Raw genomic sequence first — 19,630 nt, 5'->3', positions numbered from 1 at the left:
CCTTTTTGCGATCCAGGCCTCCTTGCCGTTTGATCTTCCGAGGTCTCTCGGGCTCCGACATGGTTCTGGGGTTTGGGTCGAGTCATGTCATTTCGGCATTTGTTTCATGAAAAGGGGGAATTGGGCGACGTGTACGGAGTATTCCGAGAAGACTAGCAAAAAGATGGACGTAGTGATGTGGCTCCTGTACATATGTATGGCGTACGGAGTAGACGATGACCATACCGCATTGGCTCCCTAATTTTCAAATTCCCAACCGATTTCTTCGAATAACAGTTGTCAGTTGTGATCCGGGTGGTAGGCTGGATTATTTCAACACACGCCTGAATCAACGGCAAGCAGGGTACCAGGGATGGAGCACTCACCGAAAGATCGGCCTCCAGCCATGTACCCGTCACACCTGGATGGATGTTACTATTTATAGTTAGCTCTTCCCATGTGCGAATTTCTTTTTTGCCTGCAGCGTTTTCTCCTCTCCAGATCTCCAACCACATCACTCCGCGCTTTCAAAAACCGCACTTCACGTTTGGCGCGTTGGCGTAAGCATCTGTACCCTGGAACTATCTTTCTATGTACTGTATGTACATATTTCCTGCGTCCCTCCATACATATGCATGCAGAGTTCGTACGAAGCCGGAATTCCATCGTCCGCGCTTGGGTCACTTTGGCAGAATGAAACGAAATAATTTAAAAACCAGCAAATACGATGACGCCAGTCAGAGGTTTTTATTTTTCCCCACACGAGATTGGCCGGATCGATCACCGACGTTGGTCTGGCTCTGGAGCTGATCACGTCTTATCGCTTGCTTGCTCCTCTGTGCCGCTCAAAAAAAAGAAAAGAAAGCAAAGACTGGGCGCATGAGGGAAGACCGTCTACGGAGTATTGAACGCTGTGCCAAAATACGTATGTAGCAAAGAGAAATACTACTATGGAGTACTCAGCATCAAACGGTGGCATTTGGGCCATCAATGTCCCTACTTTTGTTGCGGGAGCTGGAAATAGATTTTTGCCTCCCAGCCATGCCAGCACGCCTTCGCACGGCTCCGCCGTGCCCCTCTGCTGTGGCGCCCATGATCCTTTCCACTGTTGGCTGTTGGCGCGGGTGGAAATAAGCGACCAAACTTGAGGGCAAATACTCCGCTCCTCGTCCGCCGCGCGTGATTGACGTGTATCAAAATTACGGAGTAGCTCCATGCTTTATCTCTTAGCGCGGGTCACGTCGACAGGGAGAGCAAAGAAATGCTGCCACAAAAATTGAACTTTTTTTCTGCCATCTCGGGAATTTTCGTGGGGAATACGAAACCCATGAGCCTTCTCATTAGTTGGGTGGGGACAACCTCGCCTCCGCCCTGGTGGACTTTTTTGGCGCTGCTGGTTGGAATTTGCGTGTATCTGTTGAATATCAATTCTTGCGGCTGGCAGCTGTGGATTGGTTTATATAGCATGCATGTCCACACATACACCAGGTATTGCTATTTGCGTTGATTGTTGGCTCTTTCTCCCTCCGCCTTGCTTCGGTTCTCATGTTACTATGATAATGTTAACATGTGTCGTACTATGCATTGAGGCGTTGAATCCACTGTCAACGATCCTTTGAAGTGCCTTTATAAAGGCCTGGAAAGTCCTCCAGGTTCTTCCCATTGAAGATCTATCAATAGACACAATATCCCTTACAGAGAACTCCATACAAACAAACGAAGAAAAAGATGGACAATACTCGGCAATCTCGCATCACGGCGTGGGAAAGAGGAGGATATAGCACCCCACGTGCCGTTACTCAGCGTCTGGTCCCGAATGAAGCTGCCACTTGCAGGCTTTCCCCTGGCGATGCCCAACCCGACGGTAGCTCGAGTCTAAGTCAAAGCTTTAGCGAGGTCGAATCTCGCTCCAACCGTCGAAAGAACTTCTGGGCCAAGTTGAGGAGACCTAAAAGCCAAGACGCCCGCGTGCAAGAACAAGTTTTTGCAGTTCCAAACAATGCAGCTCCGCCTCGCCGCGCATCGGCCGGAGAGAAACTCGTCTGGAACGCAGAGCAGAAGCTTTGGATGTTTGGAAAAAACACCGGTTCATCTGGTGGGTCAAATTGCGGTAGGCATCGCGGTTCATCGACCGAGCATGCAGAGGAGGATCTGCTATTTGCACAGCTACCCGGACATTACGCGCTTAGCAGCATTTATAACTGCGCCAATTACGATCAAGCACTTCCGGCATACGATCCCGTCAGGCATGTTGATGATGTTGGCCGGAGGACTAGCCCGGATGGACAGTGGATGCTGGTTGCCGCCACCATGATAGGACAGTCCGCTTCGAGTTGAAAGTGAAGCCGACCAATTTTCATCTAAAAGACTTCTGCATCCAAGCTTCTGAAAGCCAAGTGACTCGCCATAGCACTTGCCTTTAAAAAGTTTAACCTTCGTGCGGCTTGGGCCATGTTGCTCCGATGCATGTACATACGTGCAGTACATACGGCTCTTCGAAGACCGGTTTGAAGAACGTGAGTGCAATACTTCTTAGAGATAGTTTCGATGAACTTTAGGCAGCTGATTAAGATGCAGGCACTCAACCCGCCCACCACTGCTGGCCTGTGTCAGCTCGTGTGGCGATCGGCTTCATAGCCATATCGTCGTTTTCAAAACAATTTTCCCTCCAAATTGACGTCGATGTCAACGTGGCGCTTCGTCTTTCTCTCTTCGTTACTTCCAACGCTGAAACGAAGGTGTGACATCTGAAGTGGGGTTGGAAGGAAAGATATCGGGGAAATTTTAGAGGTGACATCTCTCTCCAGCAAACAGGCTGACCCTGCCGTTGATGAAGACAAAAAGGATAAAAATACAACGACAACGATATCAACCGGAATAGTTCGGTATTTGGGCTTCGCCATGGTATCACGTCCTTTTCATGGGTGAATTTTAGCTAAAAACGCATAACAACTCCTATCCTAGTAGATAATGCTTCTATATATCGCCTAAGTGTTTCTTAATCGTGGTCTTTGAATCATTCTCAATATCGTCCTATCACCTCGGCTGCGAGACAAGTGACAATAAACTCAGCTAAAGCCCTCAAAGGCCAAGCTGAAAGGAGGTTTGAAAGCGTAGCTTGAAGTGTCATTCTAGGGAAATGATTGGCGGCATTGTTCGTTCCGATGGCATTTGCTCGCCATTACCCGATAATTTAAATCAGTTTCTGTCTATCAGATTGGATCCTTGTCTCTCCTGTGCAAATAAATCATGTCTTCATAGACAAGGATACAGAGTTTTAAGAGAATTTGTGGATCAGCACGGGCTGGCGGACATTCCGTACGAACGCGTTGCTTTACCATTTTTCTTCCCTCAAACCAACATGGATATTTCAGAGTGGCCTGTTACAAGGATGCATGATGGCCATAAAGCTCCCTTTATAAAAAATTTGAACCCAGATCCAATGGTAAAAATGACAATCAGGAAATTTCATAGCAGAGGATAGACCAATGGCTACAACAGCAGGAGTGGAAGTGAATCCTGGTTCGGTTCTGCAGCCCAATGAACAGAGGCGCGTATTGCATCCTGTTCTTCCTGCATCCAGGGAGTATTTTAGTGCGTCTGCGGGAACAATTTTCCATTACCAACATGGACCTCTGTAACGCACAGCTCTAACACTTGGTTTTGGAATCACATAGCAGCTACCCCCTATTCAGTGAGGTCACTGAAACGGCCAGGATTTGTTTCCGTGATTTTTGGCCAGCGGCTCGATAAGCCCACTGGGTGCACTGCAAACGAAAGGAAGAGTGGGGACTACTCTGTAAGGCAAAAGTACGCTCGTCAAAAAGGTCGCCAGTCTACTTCATCCTCTGGTTGCTCATATCTTTCAAAACTGGAATGATTGTGACTGATGCATTCAGCTTGAAATTCAAGGAATGATAACCATTCGCAGCTGGAGGCGCCCAAGTACACACCAGAGTTCCTTATTCGCCTCAATACGTCCAAATTCCCCCGTACGTACCTACTCGGTCGAAGACTACAAGAGCGCACACCTGTAAACTCGTTATGGCCTTTTGCCAGATTGGGTTCGGTTTTTGTGGCACTCTTTAGGCACCATCTTCCAACGACAACCTCTGCTTTGGCCGCATTTTCAAACGTGAGGACGGGAACCTGGAAGATCTTTGGTCAAGGACTCCAGTACACAACAATATGTCCTCGAAACTCAGGAGCAGCTACAACAACTGACTAACTCGATCCCTCGATTTGCCAGATTCCTACGCTCAGAGGACGCATGGTCGAATGACAATCCGGAAGCTTTTCTTCAGGATGCACAGCCTGCAGTATGATAATGTCTAACGCATTCCAGCTACCTCCCAGGAAGTTAAGGAGCTTTTAGTTGACAGATATTTGCCCAGTCTCTCCTTTAGATATCAAGGCAAGTGAAACCAATCATACCGTCCTGTCCGTCTATATTTGGGGAGATGCTGGTAGCATACAACAATGACCCGGCTGTCACGGTTCAAGGCCTTTTTCTGAAGAGCTTGGTCTCACCTCCACTGACCTAATATGCACCGCTGAAATTATGGCGGAAGCCCTGGCAATGATGCATTGGCTTGCTGGAACAGATGCCAAGCACCACCTGCAGGGCAGATACCCTCTGCCATCATACTCAATAGTCTGTGTGGCCGTGTGATGTGACTCCTCGGCTTTGACTGCTGTAACAATATATCTTTTAATGGTGATGTTGTGGACAAAGCAGTTGCAGCCTTTGTGAAAAATGATGCATCCTATATCCAACCAACCTCCGGCCTATGGCATGCCTTTAACCAGAACTACGGATTACATCCAATATGCTGCAAAAGACGTGTGAAAACGGCATCTGAGTGTTATCAAGCGCTTTTATACAGAAGATTGAGAGCGAATTTTGAGCTGAAACCATATGCTTAAGAGCTCCTAATGTCGAAAGAGTGGCTGAATAAATTTCTGGGAGCAGGATGAACATTTCATGCGCAGTATAAAGTAAGGTTCCTGGCCATGCGGGCATACCCTTGTGCTAGTCTCAAGTTTGAATGTTCATCCCTTGTGGACATTTTGCGAGTACTGGTTATCTAAGAAATCATAAGGACTAACTCGCTGGCAGGAGTTATGGCATCCGAAGGTGATGATGAAAGGAGACAGGAGGTCCGGGGCCCTCGGCCAGCTCCGTCTGAGTACAATTCGAGGAACAAACACTGGGGTCTGAGGGTTATTCTATCACCCCATTAGTGACCATAATTCTGGAGGACACCAATCCGCCTTGAGCTTACCAAATTAAAGGTTAAATCAATACCCTCGTTGCAACCTGGTGCTATCTGTACTCTTTCTGGATATTTTGCCATATACGATGTTGTGCCTTCGGATGGAAATCCTATCCATTTATTTAGGCCTTTGTGACTTGGGGAGGTATGTAATAAATACGTTTATGGGCATGGACACGAAGGCCCAAACATTATATATTTTTCCATTATTCGTCCGTATGATCATTATCGTTATTCAAAACTGAGGTTTGAGCCGATATATATAAATCTGCCAAACCCAGCTGTGTATGAAAAAATGGCATGACTAGCCGCATAGTAACAATATCCTTTTATTCCGGTCGTCGGCCATATATGCAGTAACTGATTTCATGTTAGTTCACAGATTTAACGTTATGATGGGCAAATTGATGCGCCTGAACATACAAGTCAAACAAAAAGTGAATCTTCGGATTCTTCACATCCTTCAAAGCCTGGTCAACAAGGGTTTTGATCTCTGCGGTGGACCAATTTTCGTATCTTGTCAAAACGGCGAGAGCACTGGCTTCGAATCCGGTTTGGGCTTGGAGCATGTTCCACACACCAAGGGTTTTCTCCAAAATCGCGCTCGTCAATGAATGGTCAAGAAGAGTGAAAGATCCCACAAATGAAAAAGAACTTACAAAGTACTTATCCTTTGGCCAGGCACCCATTGGAATCTTGAACTTCGTGACTTTCACGTCAACAAAACCGGCCTCCACCAACCAATTTTCCAACAAGGGACCTGGGCTGAAGACACGACCAGCTTTTCCGAAAGCATCACCAAGAACTTTGAAGTATCGCTCGATTGTGGTGCCCTTAGCGGAGCCGTCCTCTGAATAGCCGTATACATCCCAATCCTGCATTTCGATCCATCCTCCTGGTTTGGTGGCACTGATCGACGGATGAGCAAAAGAGCATTCGAGTATACGGGAAGGTGGGAGAAACAGGAAACATACTTGAACGCTTGTTTCAGGAGTCTAGGAAAATCCTGAACAGAGCCAGCTAGGTAGCGGCCATGGATGAAGTCGTATTTCGACTCCTCAATCCAGTCATCTTCGAAATCCTCGACAACGAATTTGACGTTGGACGGAACGCTGCACGGGATGTCAGTGATGCTGCATCTTGCTTTGGAATAGAGACTTGACAAGGGTATCTGAATTATACTGACAAAGTGGGTTGAATTGGACTCAGGTCGTTACCGGTCACCTGGAAAGAAGCTCTGTCAGCCCGTGCTACCAATCTAAAACGATGATATGATGTTCATTACCTCTGCGTCGGGAAATTTTTCGGCTGTGAAGCAATAGCTGGACTTTAACAATGATCCCCTGGTAGGATGGCGGTCAAACCGAGCGGGACTCACCAAAGTCAACTGCCCAAATACCTGACCAGCGATACCCGATTAGCCTCAAGGAAAAAAGAATTTTCGAATTTTTTTGGAACACAAAAAGTGTTCTAAATACCTGTTCCAGTTCCAATATCCAGAACTTGTTGTGGGGATGTTCCAATAGGCGCGAAAAACAATTTTCGGTTGAATGTCTCCAGCATCAGTTCGTGGATCGTGTCCAGTCGATCCGCTTCTTTATCATCGTTTGGCCCGAGATATTCTTCGCATTTATGTCAGTATAAATCTACTCTGGGTAGAGATCCCGGCTGCGTCCTGAGAAACGGAACTTACTGCCATCGCGGAATCCATGATACCGTCTGTTATTTTCAAATCGATAATCTAGGACGGATGAAGTCAGGGAAGCCGTATAGGCCGAACTGCACAATGATCAGTGATGATATTCTTAGGATGGCGGTGAAGAGGACAAGTCGCACAGGTTTTCTTGGTAAACTTCGTCATCGCTCTAGTTGTCGAAAGGAAGGTCAGAGCTCCAACAATGTATATACCCTTTTACGTGTCACTTCTGAAAAAAGCTGGGGATACCAACCTGAGAGTCGTCGACCTCGATTGAAGGAAGGTTATTGACGTCGTCAATTGCGGGAGTGGGAGCACCAGCCATCGTCAACTATTCTCAAGATCAGTTCCAAAAGGCCTGAGGTTTATCTCTTTTTAACTACTCCGTAGATGAATACGCAAAATCTGGAGAATGAATCTCGCGGGAAGAGCAGGGGACGAGGGAATATTGTTTAATGACAGACCTTTATAAACCAATCCCCTGCTCCCTGGATGCCAGGATTAGCATAGCCCGTTATCGTTCGCAATGCAACGCCGACACAGGCTAACCCTTAGTGACAGAGCGGCGCTCTTTGTTTCTTTCCCGTTGGTGCTGATTGCATGACGCCCGGCCGATTTTTGCTCGTCCTTTGGCTTGAAGAGGCACAGGATGCCGTCATGACGGGGCTTCTCGATGGCCCGAAGCCCTAATGTTCGCGATGTATCATTAACTAATGAAACAGGAACTTATTTAGCACGGAAGTATTCGCTGGCACTGATTTTTGGGGGCCCGAGACACGTATTCTCCGCGGATATCTTGTGTGTGTACTTGAAAGGCTACATGCAAGCTGCTGGGCATCTCAACGACTCGCAACCAACAATGTGTACAGGGTATGGAGGACAAACATTGAAATTGGTTCCTCAAAAGGCTAAGCAACGGCTTCTTTCGCGGGCGGCGGCGTGGTGGGCCTTCCCGCGACCGGCCGCCACCGGCTCCCCGCCCTTTGTGAGCTAACTAGCGAGGCGTGGCCTGGGATCCCAGCATGCGTCGAGAGACCAGGAATTGATCCGTCCACTTGTCTTCGCTCCAGGAGACGCGACACGGGAAACAAACATGGCCGTTTCTTAGGTATCACGCCGCAATTCTCCCTGTGCAGCCTTAGAGCCATGCTTGCTGCAATCGACAGCAACTCCTGGAGGCCGTTAAAATGCCCCAATGGCAATGCATGGGGAACGAAACCCTGTCGATTCCGCGTTCAAACTTGCAAGGGATTTTCGAACAACATTCTTCCCGAGGCTGGCGTTGAAAGACCGCTTCTAGCGTTCCTCGTTGGCAGGCCGTGTAAATATGCTCTTCACCCTCGGGACGTTTGTAAGAGCCGCTCGCTATTCTTCAGTGTCCTGTCTTTTTTCTTTTTACCTTTGTCTTCTCTTTGCCCTTTTCTTCCCTTTCTATTGTCCTGCGTCAACGGCCGACAGTCGTTTGCAGCTTATTTTCGTATAAGAGCCCGATTGGCTGTGTTTCAGCGGCTTGTTACCAAAAGAGCTCCCCAGGCACGTGCATCGTGGGATTTGCAAGTTTAACGCGGCATTCGCTCCACCGACCAAAACCCACAAAACGCCTGGCGTTCTCCTCCGAAATGGACGCGTTATCGCCGGAGAATATTGAGCTTAATTCGTCCACAGGTTCAATGATCTGTGCTAGTCCTACGATTCTCCGGTTGAGATTGAGTCTGAAAGAGGCAATATTGCGCCTGTTTTGCCAATCACTACCACCAAGAAGACAAACGCTAATTTGGTTGTGAAGAGAACGATGATGGTCTTTGCTTTCTCCTCGGATAGTTAGCTGCGCACTCGGATTTTTTATTTTTATTTTTATTTTTATTTTTTTTTTTCAGTATTTTATTTATTTCGTCCATTGTGTTTGGGGCCAGTACTCCGTACTCGATAGTCCAAAGTCGAACTAACGAGGCTCTGAGTAGGCCAGAGACAGTGTGTGAAACTCCAAACCGTCATCATGGCTGATGCTCTATTGATCTGATAGTAAGCTGCAGATTCCAACCGACGCTTCAAAACCAAGGGATACTCCCAATGATCACGCTCTCTGCTACGACGCCAACTGTTATCGCCAAGAGGCACACAACTCGCTACATGGTGCGGTGCAGGGCGGAGCATGAGACGGGAGCATCATGGGTGAGAGAGGACCAGGAAGAGGACTCGGCTTTCGAGGTGGCATCTGCGGTCGAAGGGAAGCGCCTGTGTCGCAAGACAGTCTGACGGAGAAGCGTGAAGTCTCGCAGCCATTGTAGGTCCTAGTAATCAGGTTGTAGCCGCGTAGAGACAAGGAGCATTGGCCGTGATGATTCCAGGAGAACGGAGGCGGCCAGCTCACAAGCCGCATCAGGAGTGCCACAGAACCCGCGATGTCAGACGTGAACGGGCAGAGCGTCGCAGATGATCGTAACGGGAGGCCGAAGACGCTCGATGAGGCAAGCCGGGGTAGCGCTAGGCCGGATCGGTGGACGGGCGCTTCGACACCGTTTGGGTTGGAGATGTGGCATCGCTGCCTCAGTTGTCTGCTTCTGGACACTTAGACCCCAGCGTCTGTCCTGATTCGACGGGTTTTAGATTTGACCGTGTTCCAGGGGGTGCTGGCCCTCAACTGTCTTCTCTCGTCAATCTGACCGCCCCCGCGACCTGACGCGCCGTTAGTTTCGCATCCCCCAAAGAGGGCCGGCGCTTCGGTTCACTTCCATGACTGGCCCGTGCTGGCTGGCGGCAACCTCCCTCTCCTCTCTCCTCCTCGCCGCGAGAAGCACCTCCAGGGCGAGCGAATCGTGATGGCGCTACGTGTCTCTCCGTTCTTCACGGCCTCTTGGCGCGCAACCCCCAATCATCATGAGACGTCTCTGTCGTCAGTCCGGGCCACGGCGCCAAACGGCCTGGAGAGCATGAATAATTTTTCGCACTCCTGACGTAAATCCGTCGGCGAGAGGCCATCACTTACCAGATTCTGATCAATGAGACCCTCTTTCGTCTCGCCCTAGCCGCCCTGGCGGTTTCTGGTAAATGTCCGACCAAAAGAACTGGCTTGATATTACGGGTCTGGCCCCTCGATCTCTTTGCAGATGGTTGACCTGCTCTTTACTTTACCGCCGAGACCTGTTTCTCCATCATGGAAGATGCAATCGCATTAATACCGCCTAGAAAATTGATATAGTCGCTCCCTTGGTTTTTATTTTTATCTTTTTATTTTTATTTATTTTTGTTTCCTTCCTTTTATTCATTCTCTCTCTCTTTCTCTCTTTCTCGCCATATCATCAGCCTTATGGGTTGCGGGCGGATGAAGTCGTTCCTTTTATAATATAAAATCTCTTGTTGATAGAGGTGGCTTGTTGAGGCTCTTCGATCGTTAGCTTCCACCACTCTTGAGATCTTTGCGCGTCTACCTTGACAATCTCGATCACCAAGCGGGAACAAATTTTGCATTACTACTACGTATACCAACGCTCGCTGTTCTTAAATAAAACGTTCTTTGAAAGGGCGTGGGCCGCCTTTTCACTCTTTAGGCAACAGACCCTACCAAGCAGGACTTCATATACTCCCTTGCTTTCGCTTTCGCTTTGGGAGCAGGAATAACGGAAAGCCTGCTTTCATTTCTTAAAGGAATACGTATAGATTCTTCCGGGCCCAATGGGATCCGTACAGGGACGAAGAAATTCCACCATCGACACGGCAGGTATCAGCGGAGAGTTGATCCCGGCCAACATGTCGACAGGCAAGCCAGAGCTCAGACAGGTGCCGCAGGAGTATGTTTGTGCATTTCCATCTCCAACACCTTATTATCAGCCATGTGGAGTAGATTTGACTTGATGATTGTGTTATCAGAGATTTGTGGCCGTCGACCCTCTCACCGATCCGATTTCTCCCTCCATGTTGGGGCAGGAAGCCACAAGACGCTGACGACTGCTTAGCTGAAAATGCGACAGTCACAGGAGAGTCGGATCAAAATAATACACTCTCTCCGGGGCAAACCACGTCGAATAATCATGATACCGTGCCGCCAAAACCATGGTATCAGAATGCCTATTCTTTGCCAGTTGCAGAGAGCGGTCCCAAAGACCCAACATGGAACCCACAGAGTTACCTTGTGCCTTCAGACCAGTTGGCTCCCCCTGTGTCTCAGTCTCAAGGTGAGCTGAGTCGATAGCGCTCTTTCCGAGGGAAATAATTTTTTTTTTTTTTTTTTTTTTTTTTTTTAATTCGAACTGCTGCTACACTACGAGCATTCGCTAATGTTATGATAGAATTTTACGAGAGGTTATCTTTGCCGATTCATTCGAGCCCTATGCCCAACGAGCCAGATTCGAATACGTTTGCAGACTCGCTGGGTCTGCTGACTGAAAATGCTGAATCTAATACCAGGAAAAGACCTCGGTTGGCAGAGCAGCAACAGCTTACGCTCAACACCAACGTTCTCACTCCGTTTTCATTCTCTCCTTATTCGTTTTCAAGCAACACGCCATCCATCGATTTTAACTTCTCCGCTTACTCGGATGCCCCATCGTCTTGCTCCGGTTTCACTCCGCAGAGCTCAGTCTATTTTTCTTCCACTCCTTTATCGCCCATGCCTTCTCCCAGGCGACATTCCGATGTAGTCCGATTTGGCACCCGGCCAAAACGGACGTCATCTCCCCGTCCAAGACCCCAGTCGAGCCCGTATTCTCTAGATGTTGGTCGTAGAAGAATGTCAGGCGGTTCCAGCGCTTCTTTCTCTCCCTACGTTCCTTCTCCTCTTGTTGGCCGAAAGCCGGGCAACTCTTCATCATATGCGTCTCCACAGATGCGAGGAGGGCCCTTTTTCCCCTCGCCGATGGTGCAAGGGCCCCTCCAGTCTGGAAATCTATTCGTCAATTCCGGATTCCCTGGTCTTGATCAATATGGCCATCGCTTCGCCGTTCCTGAGCCGATCGCATCGCAGAGGATACCACGGACGTTACGCAGCGACGTCGACCCCGATCAGACGTACTTTGAGGATTATTCTGGGCTTTCAGACCCTCCTGATCTATTGGGTCCGCTGAAAGACACGCCTCTGTCCCCTCCGCCAGAAGACATGATGCCATCGGACCCGACTATGGTTCCCCACGAACAGGACTTGCGGTTTGAGAATGACCTATATACTCCAAAGTGGGTTCGTGGCCATGGAAACAAGCGTGAGGGATGGTGTGGCATCTGCAAGCCAGGTCGCTGGCTTGTATTGAAGAACTCGGCATTCTGGTACGATAAAAGCTTTACGCATGGCGTCAGCGCCGTTACCGGACAAGCGTTCGCGGCGCCGAAGGAAATAAGGAGGACGGAGGGAAGTGCAAACATCTGGGAAGGCCTGTGTGGGAACTGTGGCCAGTGGGTGGGACTTGTGACTAGCAAGAAAAAGGGGACGACCTGGTTTCGACATGCATACAAGGTGAACTCCCACTCTTGACGATTACAAAGTTAAAATGACGCTTGAGACTGACTAGCATTTGTTTCAGTGCCATAACCACTATAAACCGGATGACTCGCATAAAAGGCCACGGGATAATGAAGAACCCCGTGGTATTTCTACTGTGGAAGCATATTCCAAGTCTCCCCAGTGTGTAGCAACATCGAAGCCGGAGTCTGTAGCTCTCGGGTACGTCAACAAGGAGTCTTTAAATGGGCCGCAGGGTGTGTCTTCGATACAATCAATGCTTTCCATCATTTGACGCTGACCAGGGTAAATTTTGTTTTTATTTTTTTTTATTTTCTTTCTTTTTTCTTTGATATAGCCTAGCACCAAGATCATCTCCAAATTTCTGTGTCTATATTTGGCTTCCCCACCCTCTCCATTTTTTTTTTTCTTTTATTCTTTTCCCCCCTTTTTTTTTCTCTCGTTGGTTCACAGCTTCCCCCCTTTTTTTTTTAAAAAAAAAATTTCCTTAGTTTTGCATTGGACGTGGAGGAACTCGGCCATTGGACTGCAAAAAGCATTGCGGATGCTCTTTAGACGGATTCTTCGAATTTGGATACGATGACTTTATGAATCTGGCTCATTTGCTGTATTAACTTGGTTGACCTATGTAGAAATTGAAGTTTGTTTTCGTTCAATCAACCCATGCCTACCTATAAGTTATATTTTACAGAGTGGTGCGTGACTATCGGCGAAGAGGCGCCAAACTGCGGGAAGCTTATTTCGCCCGTTGAAACCTTGACGACACGCTTTTGTTTGACTGCAGAACGTTGCGATGCGGGCGGGAGAGCAAGTAGATTTTCGAAAAGACATTCATTGGGATTGACAATGTAAATTCAACCTATAGCGTAACTGGTGAGCCTGCACTTGAATATTAAAACTATCTGTGCTCTTGGGTAGGCCGGATCACGATGTATTTACTCCAAAAGGGACGCGGGAAGAATTTGAGAGCATGACTGGATTCTGCGAGCGACCGGACAACCGCCCCGGACCATCACAATCTCGCAGGCTGCATTGTCGGCCGGGATGCTAAGCATGCGGAGGAGGGTCTGTGTTTTTTTGCACGCCGCCGACTCCACCAATCCTGGGGGAGTGCGCGAGTAGAAACCGGTGGAATCCCAAGAGACGCATTCTATTGCACCAGCCCCAACATTATTCGCATCCGCCAGCAGCTCTGCAGTGGATATTTCGCAGCCAAGTGACATCGTATTAATGCTCTCGTGGAGGGGAAGATGACGAGAGACTGGACAGCAAGCCGATTGACTGATTGTGCCTGACGAGCAGGGCAGAAAGAAGGAAAATTAATGGAGAATTCCTCTCAGCCACCTCTTTATTATTATTAAAAGATCACACGATGTAGGTGACCTTCTTTTCTTTTTTGCGCCTTTCTATGCCGCATCTCCATCGCCATCATTTCTCAAGGATGAATTTTAGCTGGGTGAACACCTGTCCACAATCAATGTTCTATTTAGCTTCTGTTCCTCAGTCCTGCTGAAAAATTTCTGTGTTGGTCATAGAACAAGAACGAAAAAAAAAAAAAAGTTTTTTGGTTTCCTGAACAAGAGGGCGAAGGAAAAAAAAAGTTTCCCACTTCAGATCCACGGCTTGTCCCCATGGTGCTACCAAAACTCTTCAAAAACTCCAAATCCCACCACAAGAAGAAAGAGAGCAGAAGCAGCAGCCCTCCGGACCTTCAATTTGACAACAATCTCTCTTCTGTTCCGGAACACATCGCATCACCACGTCGCAAGCAACACATAGCCGCCACCACTACCACCACCACCACCCCATCCTCCCAGGTGCACGATCCCGCCCGGTCAGAGCATCCCGAACGGAGCTCTTCTCACACCGCTGAAGCACGCAGCAAGCCATCCCACCATCGCCGGCAATACTCCTCCCACCGATCTGCCTCCTCCCCACCTCGCAGAAGCCCTACCAAATCCCAGCCGAAGCCTTCGTCGGCCTCGTCAAGGCCTTATCGAGACTCGCTCCCGCCCTACTCATCCTCAGCCAGCCCGACAATAAGCCCGACGAAGCGCAAGTCCAAGAAGCACTACTCCTCTTCCTCCTACGACCACCCGTTGAACCTTCACCCGGACGAGCTTCGACGCCTTTCCGCCATGGCGGCTGCGAGAGATGAGGCTCGAGGCTCTATGGATTTAGAGTCCGAGACCCCGACTTCGCCATCCTCCTTTGTCACACCTTCGCAAACTTCCCCTGCAACCTCTGCAACCGAAACCAATGGCGTGAACTCCAAAATTGCGGACGAGGACCGGAGCCCAACCCCGCCTCCTCATACCGTTACACCTCCTCCCGCGCCCGTGGTCGATGCGGAAGCTTGTAAGCTGGCGGGGAATAAATTCTTCAAGGCTGGAAACTACCAGAGAGCTATCTTGGAGTATACGAAGGGTTAGTTGGTCCATTGCTTATTTTTATTTTGACCCTTTTTTTTTTTTCCCTTCCTGCATTCTGCTCCATTTATTTTTAAGAGACTAGAAAAAAAGTTGTTTGTTCAAGAACTGTTAACATTTGTTTAGCTGTTGAGGCTCAACCAATATCACCAACCTATTTGTCCAATCGTGCGGCCGCCTATATTTCTGCAAACAGGTACAATGAAGCGTTGGAGGATTGCAAGCGAGCCGATGAGCTTGAACCAGGAAACCCAAAAATCATGCATCGGTTAGCACGCATATACACTGCTCTTGGACGACCCTCAGAGGCCCTGGCTATTTACTCCCAAATACAACCACCGGCCTCTACGAAGGACAAGGCACCTGCAGAAGCTATGCTGAGGTACATCGCCCAGGCCGAAGAGACCCTGAAACAAGACAAAGGGGGTGGCTCAATGGTCTTGTACTCCTTGGACCAGGCAGTTCGGGGGCTGGGTACTGGAATGACACAGCCTCGCAAATGGCTGTTAATGCGAATTGAAGCATACTTGAAAATGGGAAACATCAATGCGTTAGGAGATGCACAGAATATTGCTATGTCCTTATTGCGGGAGAATAGCCAGGATCCGGACGCTTTGTTCTTACGGGGCCGGTTATTCTACCTCCAAGGTGACAACGAACAAGCGATCAAGCATTTTAAGCGCGCGTTAAGCTTAGACCCTGATTCTACGGAGACGGTAAAATATCTGCGTATGGTTCAGAAATTGTTGCGTCACAAGGACGAAGGAAATGCAGCTTTCAAAGCCAGGCGGTACCGGGAAGCGATAAAATTGTACACGGCCGGTCTCGAGATAGACCCAACCAATAAAGATATCAATTCAAAACTTCTCCAGAACCGGGCCCAGGCACACGTCAACCTTAATGAATATGAACAAGCGATCGAGGATTGCACCAAGGCCTTGGAACTAGACCCTACATATTCGAAAGCGAAGCGGGTACGGGCGAAAGCATATGGCGGCACGGGTGACTGGGAGAAGGCGCTGAACGAGCTCAAGAGCATCGCCGAAAGCAACCCTCATGAAAGGGGAATACAAGAGGAGATACGCAACGCAGAGTGGGAACTTAAGAAGAGCCAGCGCAAGGACTATTATAAGATTCTTGGGGTTGAAAAAACCGCTACTGATCAGGAGATTAAGAAGGCATACCGCAAACTGGCTATTCAACACCACCCCGACAAGAACCGCGACAGCGACAAGAGTGATGAATTGTTCAAGGAGATCGGTGAGGCCTATGAGGTCTTGAGCGACCCACAGTACGTTTCCTATTTGTTTTACTTTAGCCGTGAACGTACTGCTCCTATGTTGGAGTTGTTGAAAGATATAAAATGGCTAACCAGTGCTTCTGTAGGAAACGGGCTAGCTATGACAATGGGGATGATCTCCTGGACCCTTCTGACATGTTTGCCCGTGGTGGTGGCTTCAGCCACATGGGAGGCATGGGCGGTATGGGCGGTATGGGCGGTGCGAATATTCGTCTCGATCCAAATTTTATCTTCAACATGATGAATGGTGGTGGTGGTTCATTCGCACACGCCGGCGGGAACCCATTTGAAGCACAGCATGGATGGTAATCCTCTATCATCTCTAGAATGAATCTGGATCAATGAGGATAAGAAAGTGGATGGCAGCTTGGACAAAGTTTTATACTCTTGGCTCAATTTTTTCCCTCTTTATTTCCCTCAATTCAAAAGCAGTTCGCTTTGTCCTCATTGTTCTCACTGTTTCCTTTCCCTGTTGTTTGAGTAATCTTTGAGTTTTTTTTGGTTTTTCTCCCAAATACCTACCATTGCATTTGATATCCAACGTCCAAGCATTCGTCCCTCTGTGCTGGTTTGATAGATGCATGCAAGCATTCATATACATGATAGACGAGAAATACCTGCCACCATTATCTTGCTCTCTGTTGTATTTGTAAAAATATGGCTTTGGTCTATTTTCTGCTGGCATAATACCTATCACAGCCTGCTTTTATCCTCCTCCTTTTCTCTACTTCTCCCAGTGTTGTTTCTAAACCTATTACCTACCTTTTTTTTTTTTTTTTTTTTTTTTTTTTTCTCATTTTCACCCTCTTTTGAGATGAGTTGAGATAATTAGGTTGAAAGATAGGACATGGTTAGAAATACAGAAAGTTGTTCCTGACTCTAGCCTTGTCATGCTTTTCCTGTTAAATTTGCTCTAACTCGGGATTCTTTTTCTCTATTTTATTATGGGTACCCTGAGAATGTCTGTTGTCTCTTTCATCCCATTGTTTTTTCCTAGCAATACCTTCATGACTTGCTATGAAATGAATACTAACAGCTAGTTTAGCAAAAGGCAATGACTAGGTGAGTCTAACAGATTCATTCTTCCTTTTGCGTGTTAACCATAATAAATGTCAGATTGTCCGGTACCTACATATGTCCATTCCATGAAACGAGAGAACCAGACAAGAAAGAACTTCAGAACCTTTTCAAATCATCACATGCCCAATAAGAGAGGGAGGGAGGGAAACATGTACTAATCAATCAATCATCCCTGACCCAGAATTGAACCATGCTTGTCCGTCCCCCAAGTTTAACATTCATATCTCCTCTGCTTCCCCACCACTCTTTCTCTATCGGCAATGTTCTCTCGGCCTCTTTAACACCGTCTACAAATGTCTTCCCTCGTTGAATGATCTGGACCCCCTCTCCACCAACAAGGATGTTTCCCGTCCTTGAAGCAATCGCGTGGACATGTCCGGCCCAAGATGGCGGGTAGGTAACAAATACAGAGCCCAGGCCTCTTGTGGTGTGCGTCGCCGTGGCAGTCAGTTCATAAGAATGTCGAAGGCCACGCATCCATGGTGGATGCGAGTGGTTGGATTCTGGTCTTTGGAAAATTAGTGCTTCGTTTAGCACGAGATTTGTTTCGCCCTGTCGGTTGGCAGTGGTGATGGAGACATTCTTATATTTCTCTAGGTAATCTGCGTCCTGGAAGACAAGTGGCGTCAGGCGGGCGTTGATGTTCCCGCTGCGGGAGGATATTTTTGCGCCAGTGGAGAAAGCGACGTTGGCGGTGATGCTGCCGCTGCGGGTGGTGATTTTGATTTCGTACGGTCGAGGAGGTAAGGTGGTTAATTTCTTCGTGGAATGGGCATTCCATTTGGATTTGCGGGTTGAGTGCGAACGCATTGGGCGCGATTTCGTCCACCTGGCTCTTCCCTCGTCTCGTATTGATCCGAGTTCGGCTTTGAGATCTTTCATATCATCATCGAATTCGGCATAGTTATACCACCCTTCGTGCTCTGGCATGCGGAACTGCACCAAAACGCTACCAGATCTGGAGCTTATGTCTACCCGGGCAGGTTTGTCGGGATCGTTTGGGTCAGCTGGTTGTGGATCGATGACAACGGCTATAGAGCCAGACCTGGTCCGCAGAGAAAGCAAATCGTACAGAGGGTATTTGCCAGCGATCCCAGTGGAGCGTCTGCGGATTTTGATCTCCCTCCCGGGGGTTGGCCCGTCACCAGAACCATCGTGATACCCGTCTTCATGGTCGTGATGCTCGTGGTGCTAGAAATCAACTTTAGTATTTGAATTGGGCATCATATCGAAGAAAGTTGAGAGCGGACAGGGGATTGGTTCTGGATGATAAACATACTCCGTCGTTTGTATAGAATAAGCTCTTGAACACCATGCACACTAGACTGGCAAGAAGGATAAACTTGGCGATTCCGACGCATAGCGACCATTTGGTAAATTGGCACCGTCGAGCATCTTTCTCTTTCCGTCGCCCACGATATCCCGCTTCAGCGTCCTTGCGAAGGCTGTCGGCTGGAATATCACGTTCCGAATGAACTTCGTTGCTAACTTTTGTATCGACAATAACATCTTTAGTCCTTTGAGCAATGTCCTGATATTCAGGGGGAGGAGATGTGAGCAGCACATCACTCTCTGAAGCATAATCGTCTTCTTTTAGGTCTCCTTTACTACCGACATTGCTGTCAGATGTTGAAGGAGTGTATATGATATCACCGGTACCTGTCGTTAGCTCCGAACCGCAAGGCGAAGGTGGTACATCATCATCTTGGATATTAACGGGGATGTATCTGAAACCGCTTGGGCGTGCGAATGGAGCCATTGCTGGCTTCTGTCAGACCCAGATAATTTCCCACAAACTTTGCTTCTCTTCTCTTTGCCTTTTGGTCAAATAAATCGTGATCATTCAATGGTGAGGGTGTCCTTTGGTCCATTAACATTTGGCTCTGATGAAACAAGGTGAAGAGAATACGCATTGCTAGGGGTGAAAAGGACATTGTAAAAGGAAATAAAAGGGTCCCAAAGCAGATCAATTTGGCTGAAGTGATCCTTCACTTCTGAGATCGAGCATGACTTCTCTCCTCCCGATCATAGAGAAAGAGGATAAAACTTGGATCAGGCAAAACCAACGCGTGAGTGTATGAAAACTTGCTGTTAAGAAATGGACACACCTTGATCCTTTTGTAGCTGTTTCAAAGGCACCTTTTCAGCAGTTCCTAATCCCCTCTCGGTTTCTTGGGCTCGTCAGACCAGCAAGGTCAGGTATTTAGTGTTTGTTCGGACCCTGTGAAATAGAAAAACCGACATGAGTGAAACTTGGTGACGGCTCAGCGGTTTGCAGGATGGATGGAGTTGATGCCGGCTAGGCAGCTGAATTATTCCCAAACCACATATCTCTCCACATTCATAGCTAGTTAACTTCAGCCATGCAGCTGAACATGGCTGGGTGTTTGCGGAGTCGATGATTGCCGGAGCAGGGCCCTC

The 19,630-nt window shown here is 48.1% G+C and overlaps 6 protein-coding genes across 7 annotated transcripts; 4 read left to right on the top strand and 2 right to left on the bottom strand.

Moving 5' to 3' along the window:
• Window positions 1-1,707: 1,707 nt before the first annotated feature.
• Window positions 1,708-2,316, top strand: D8B26_003340 (uncharacterized protein; the record flags this gene model as incomplete). Its single annotated transcript, XM_003068398.2, has 1 exon — window positions 1,708-2,316. One exon carries the CDS (start codon window positions 1,708-1,710, stop codon window positions 2,314-2,316), a length of 609 nt encoding a protein of 202 aa, XP_003068444.2.
• A 1,151-nt stretch (window positions 2,317-3,467) lies between these two features.
• On the top strand, window positions 3,468-4,595 carry D8B26_003339 (uncharacterized protein; the record flags this gene model as incomplete). Of its 2 annotated transcripts, XM_066124114.1 has the most annotated exons (4): window positions 3,468-3,573; window positions 3,657-3,789; window positions 3,892-4,155; window positions 4,229-4,595. In XM_066124114.1, the coding sequence occupies 4 exons, from the start codon at window positions 3,468-3,470 to the stop codon at window positions 4,302-4,304; spliced, it is 579 nt and encodes a 192-aa protein (XP_065980191.1). In that variant the 3' UTR covers window positions 4,305-4,595. The 2 variants fall into 2 exon arrangements, with proteins under 2 accessions (XP_065980191.1, XP_003068445.2); XM_003068399.2 differs by having other exon boundaries at window positions 3,892-4,595.
• A 794-nt stretch (window positions 4,596-5,389) lies between these two features.
• On the bottom strand, window positions 5,390-7,116 carry D8B26_003338 (uncharacterized protein; the record flags this gene model as incomplete). Its single annotated transcript, XM_066124113.1, has 10 exons — window positions 5,390-5,615; window positions 5,679-5,845; window positions 5,915-6,164; window positions 6,230-6,367; window positions 6,442-6,479; window positions 6,541-6,563; window positions 6,634-6,654; window positions 6,734-6,877; window positions 6,949-6,996; window positions 7,092-7,116. The coding sequence occupies 10 exons, from the start codon at window positions 7,114-7,116 to the stop codon at window positions 5,585-5,587; spliced, it is 885 nt and encodes a 294-aa protein (XP_065980190.1). The 3' UTR covers window positions 5,390-5,584.
• Window positions 7,117-10,623: 3,507 nt separating this feature from the next.
• D8B26_003337 (uncharacterized protein) lies at window positions 10,624-12,955 on the top strand (the record flags this gene model as incomplete). Its single annotated transcript, XM_003068401.2, has 5 exons — window positions 10,624-10,739; window positions 10,819-11,123; window positions 11,238-12,394; window positions 12,462-12,601; window positions 12,892-12,955. The coding sequence occupies 5 exons, from the start codon at window positions 10,624-10,626 to the stop codon at window positions 12,953-12,955; spliced, it is 1,782 nt and encodes a 593-aa protein (XP_003068447.2).
• Window positions 12,956-13,993: 1,038 nt separating this feature from the next.
• D8B26_003336 (uncharacterized protein) lies at window positions 13,994-17,090 on the top strand. Its single transcript, XM_003068402.2, has 3 exons — window positions 13,994-14,827; window positions 14,956-16,120; window positions 16,216-17,090. Exons 1-3 carry the CDS (start codon window positions 14,032-14,034, stop codon window positions 16,436-16,438), a joined length of 2,184 nt encoding a protein of 727 aa, XP_003068448.2. The 5' UTR covers window positions 13,994-14,031; the 3' UTR covers window positions 16,439-17,090.
• Window positions 17,091-17,190: 100 nt separating this feature from the next.
• Window positions 17,191-19,546, bottom strand: D8B26_003335 (uncharacterized protein). The gene is made up of 3 exons (XM_003068403.2): window positions 19,318-19,546; window positions 18,489-19,069; window positions 17,191-18,400 (listed from the first exon to the last, which is right to left on the bottom strand). Exons 2-3 carry the CDS (start codon window positions 18,966-18,968, stop codon window positions 17,372-17,374), a joined length of 1,509 nt encoding a protein of 502 aa, XP_003068449.1. The 5' UTR covers window positions 18,969-19,069; window positions 19,318-19,546; the 3' UTR covers window positions 17,191-17,371.
• Between the last annotated feature and the right edge of the window lie 84 nt (window positions 19,547-19,630).

Source organism: Coccidioides posadasii, chromosome 2 (assembly GCF_018416015.2).
Source record: "Coccidioides posadasii str. Silveira chromosome 2, complete sequence".
Taxonomy (NCBI): domain Eukaryota; kingdom Fungi; phylum Ascomycota; class Eurotiomycetes; order Onygenales; family Onygenaceae; genus Coccidioides; species Coccidioides posadasii.
The sequence above is the reverse complement of the archived record's forward strand: the minus strand, read 5'-3'. Positions and strand labels throughout refer to the sequence as shown.

Excerpts from the sequence above, each read along its gene's own strand:
- D8B26_003336 (XM_003068402.2), top strand. The coding sequence starts at position 14,032 with ATGGTGCTACCAAAACTCTTCAAAAACTCCAAATCCCACCACAAGAAG. Across the intron at positions 14,828-14,955 it reads TATCTTGGAGTATACGAAGG|CTGTTGAGGCTCAACCAATA; the intron begins GTTAGTTGGTCC and ends ACATTTGTTTAG. Across the intron at positions 16,121-16,215 it reads GAGGTCTTGAGCGACCCACA|GAAACGGGCTAGCTATGACA; the intron begins GTACGTTTCCTA and ends GTGCTTCTGTAG.
- D8B26_003335 (XM_003068403.2), bottom strand. The coding sequence starts at position 18,968 with ATGGCTCCATTCGCACGCCCAAGCGGTTTCAGATACATCCCCGTTAAT. Across the intron at positions 18,401-18,488 it reads TATTCTATACAAACGACGGA|CACCACGAGCATCACGACCA; the intron begins GTATGTTTATCA and ends GTTGATTTCTAG.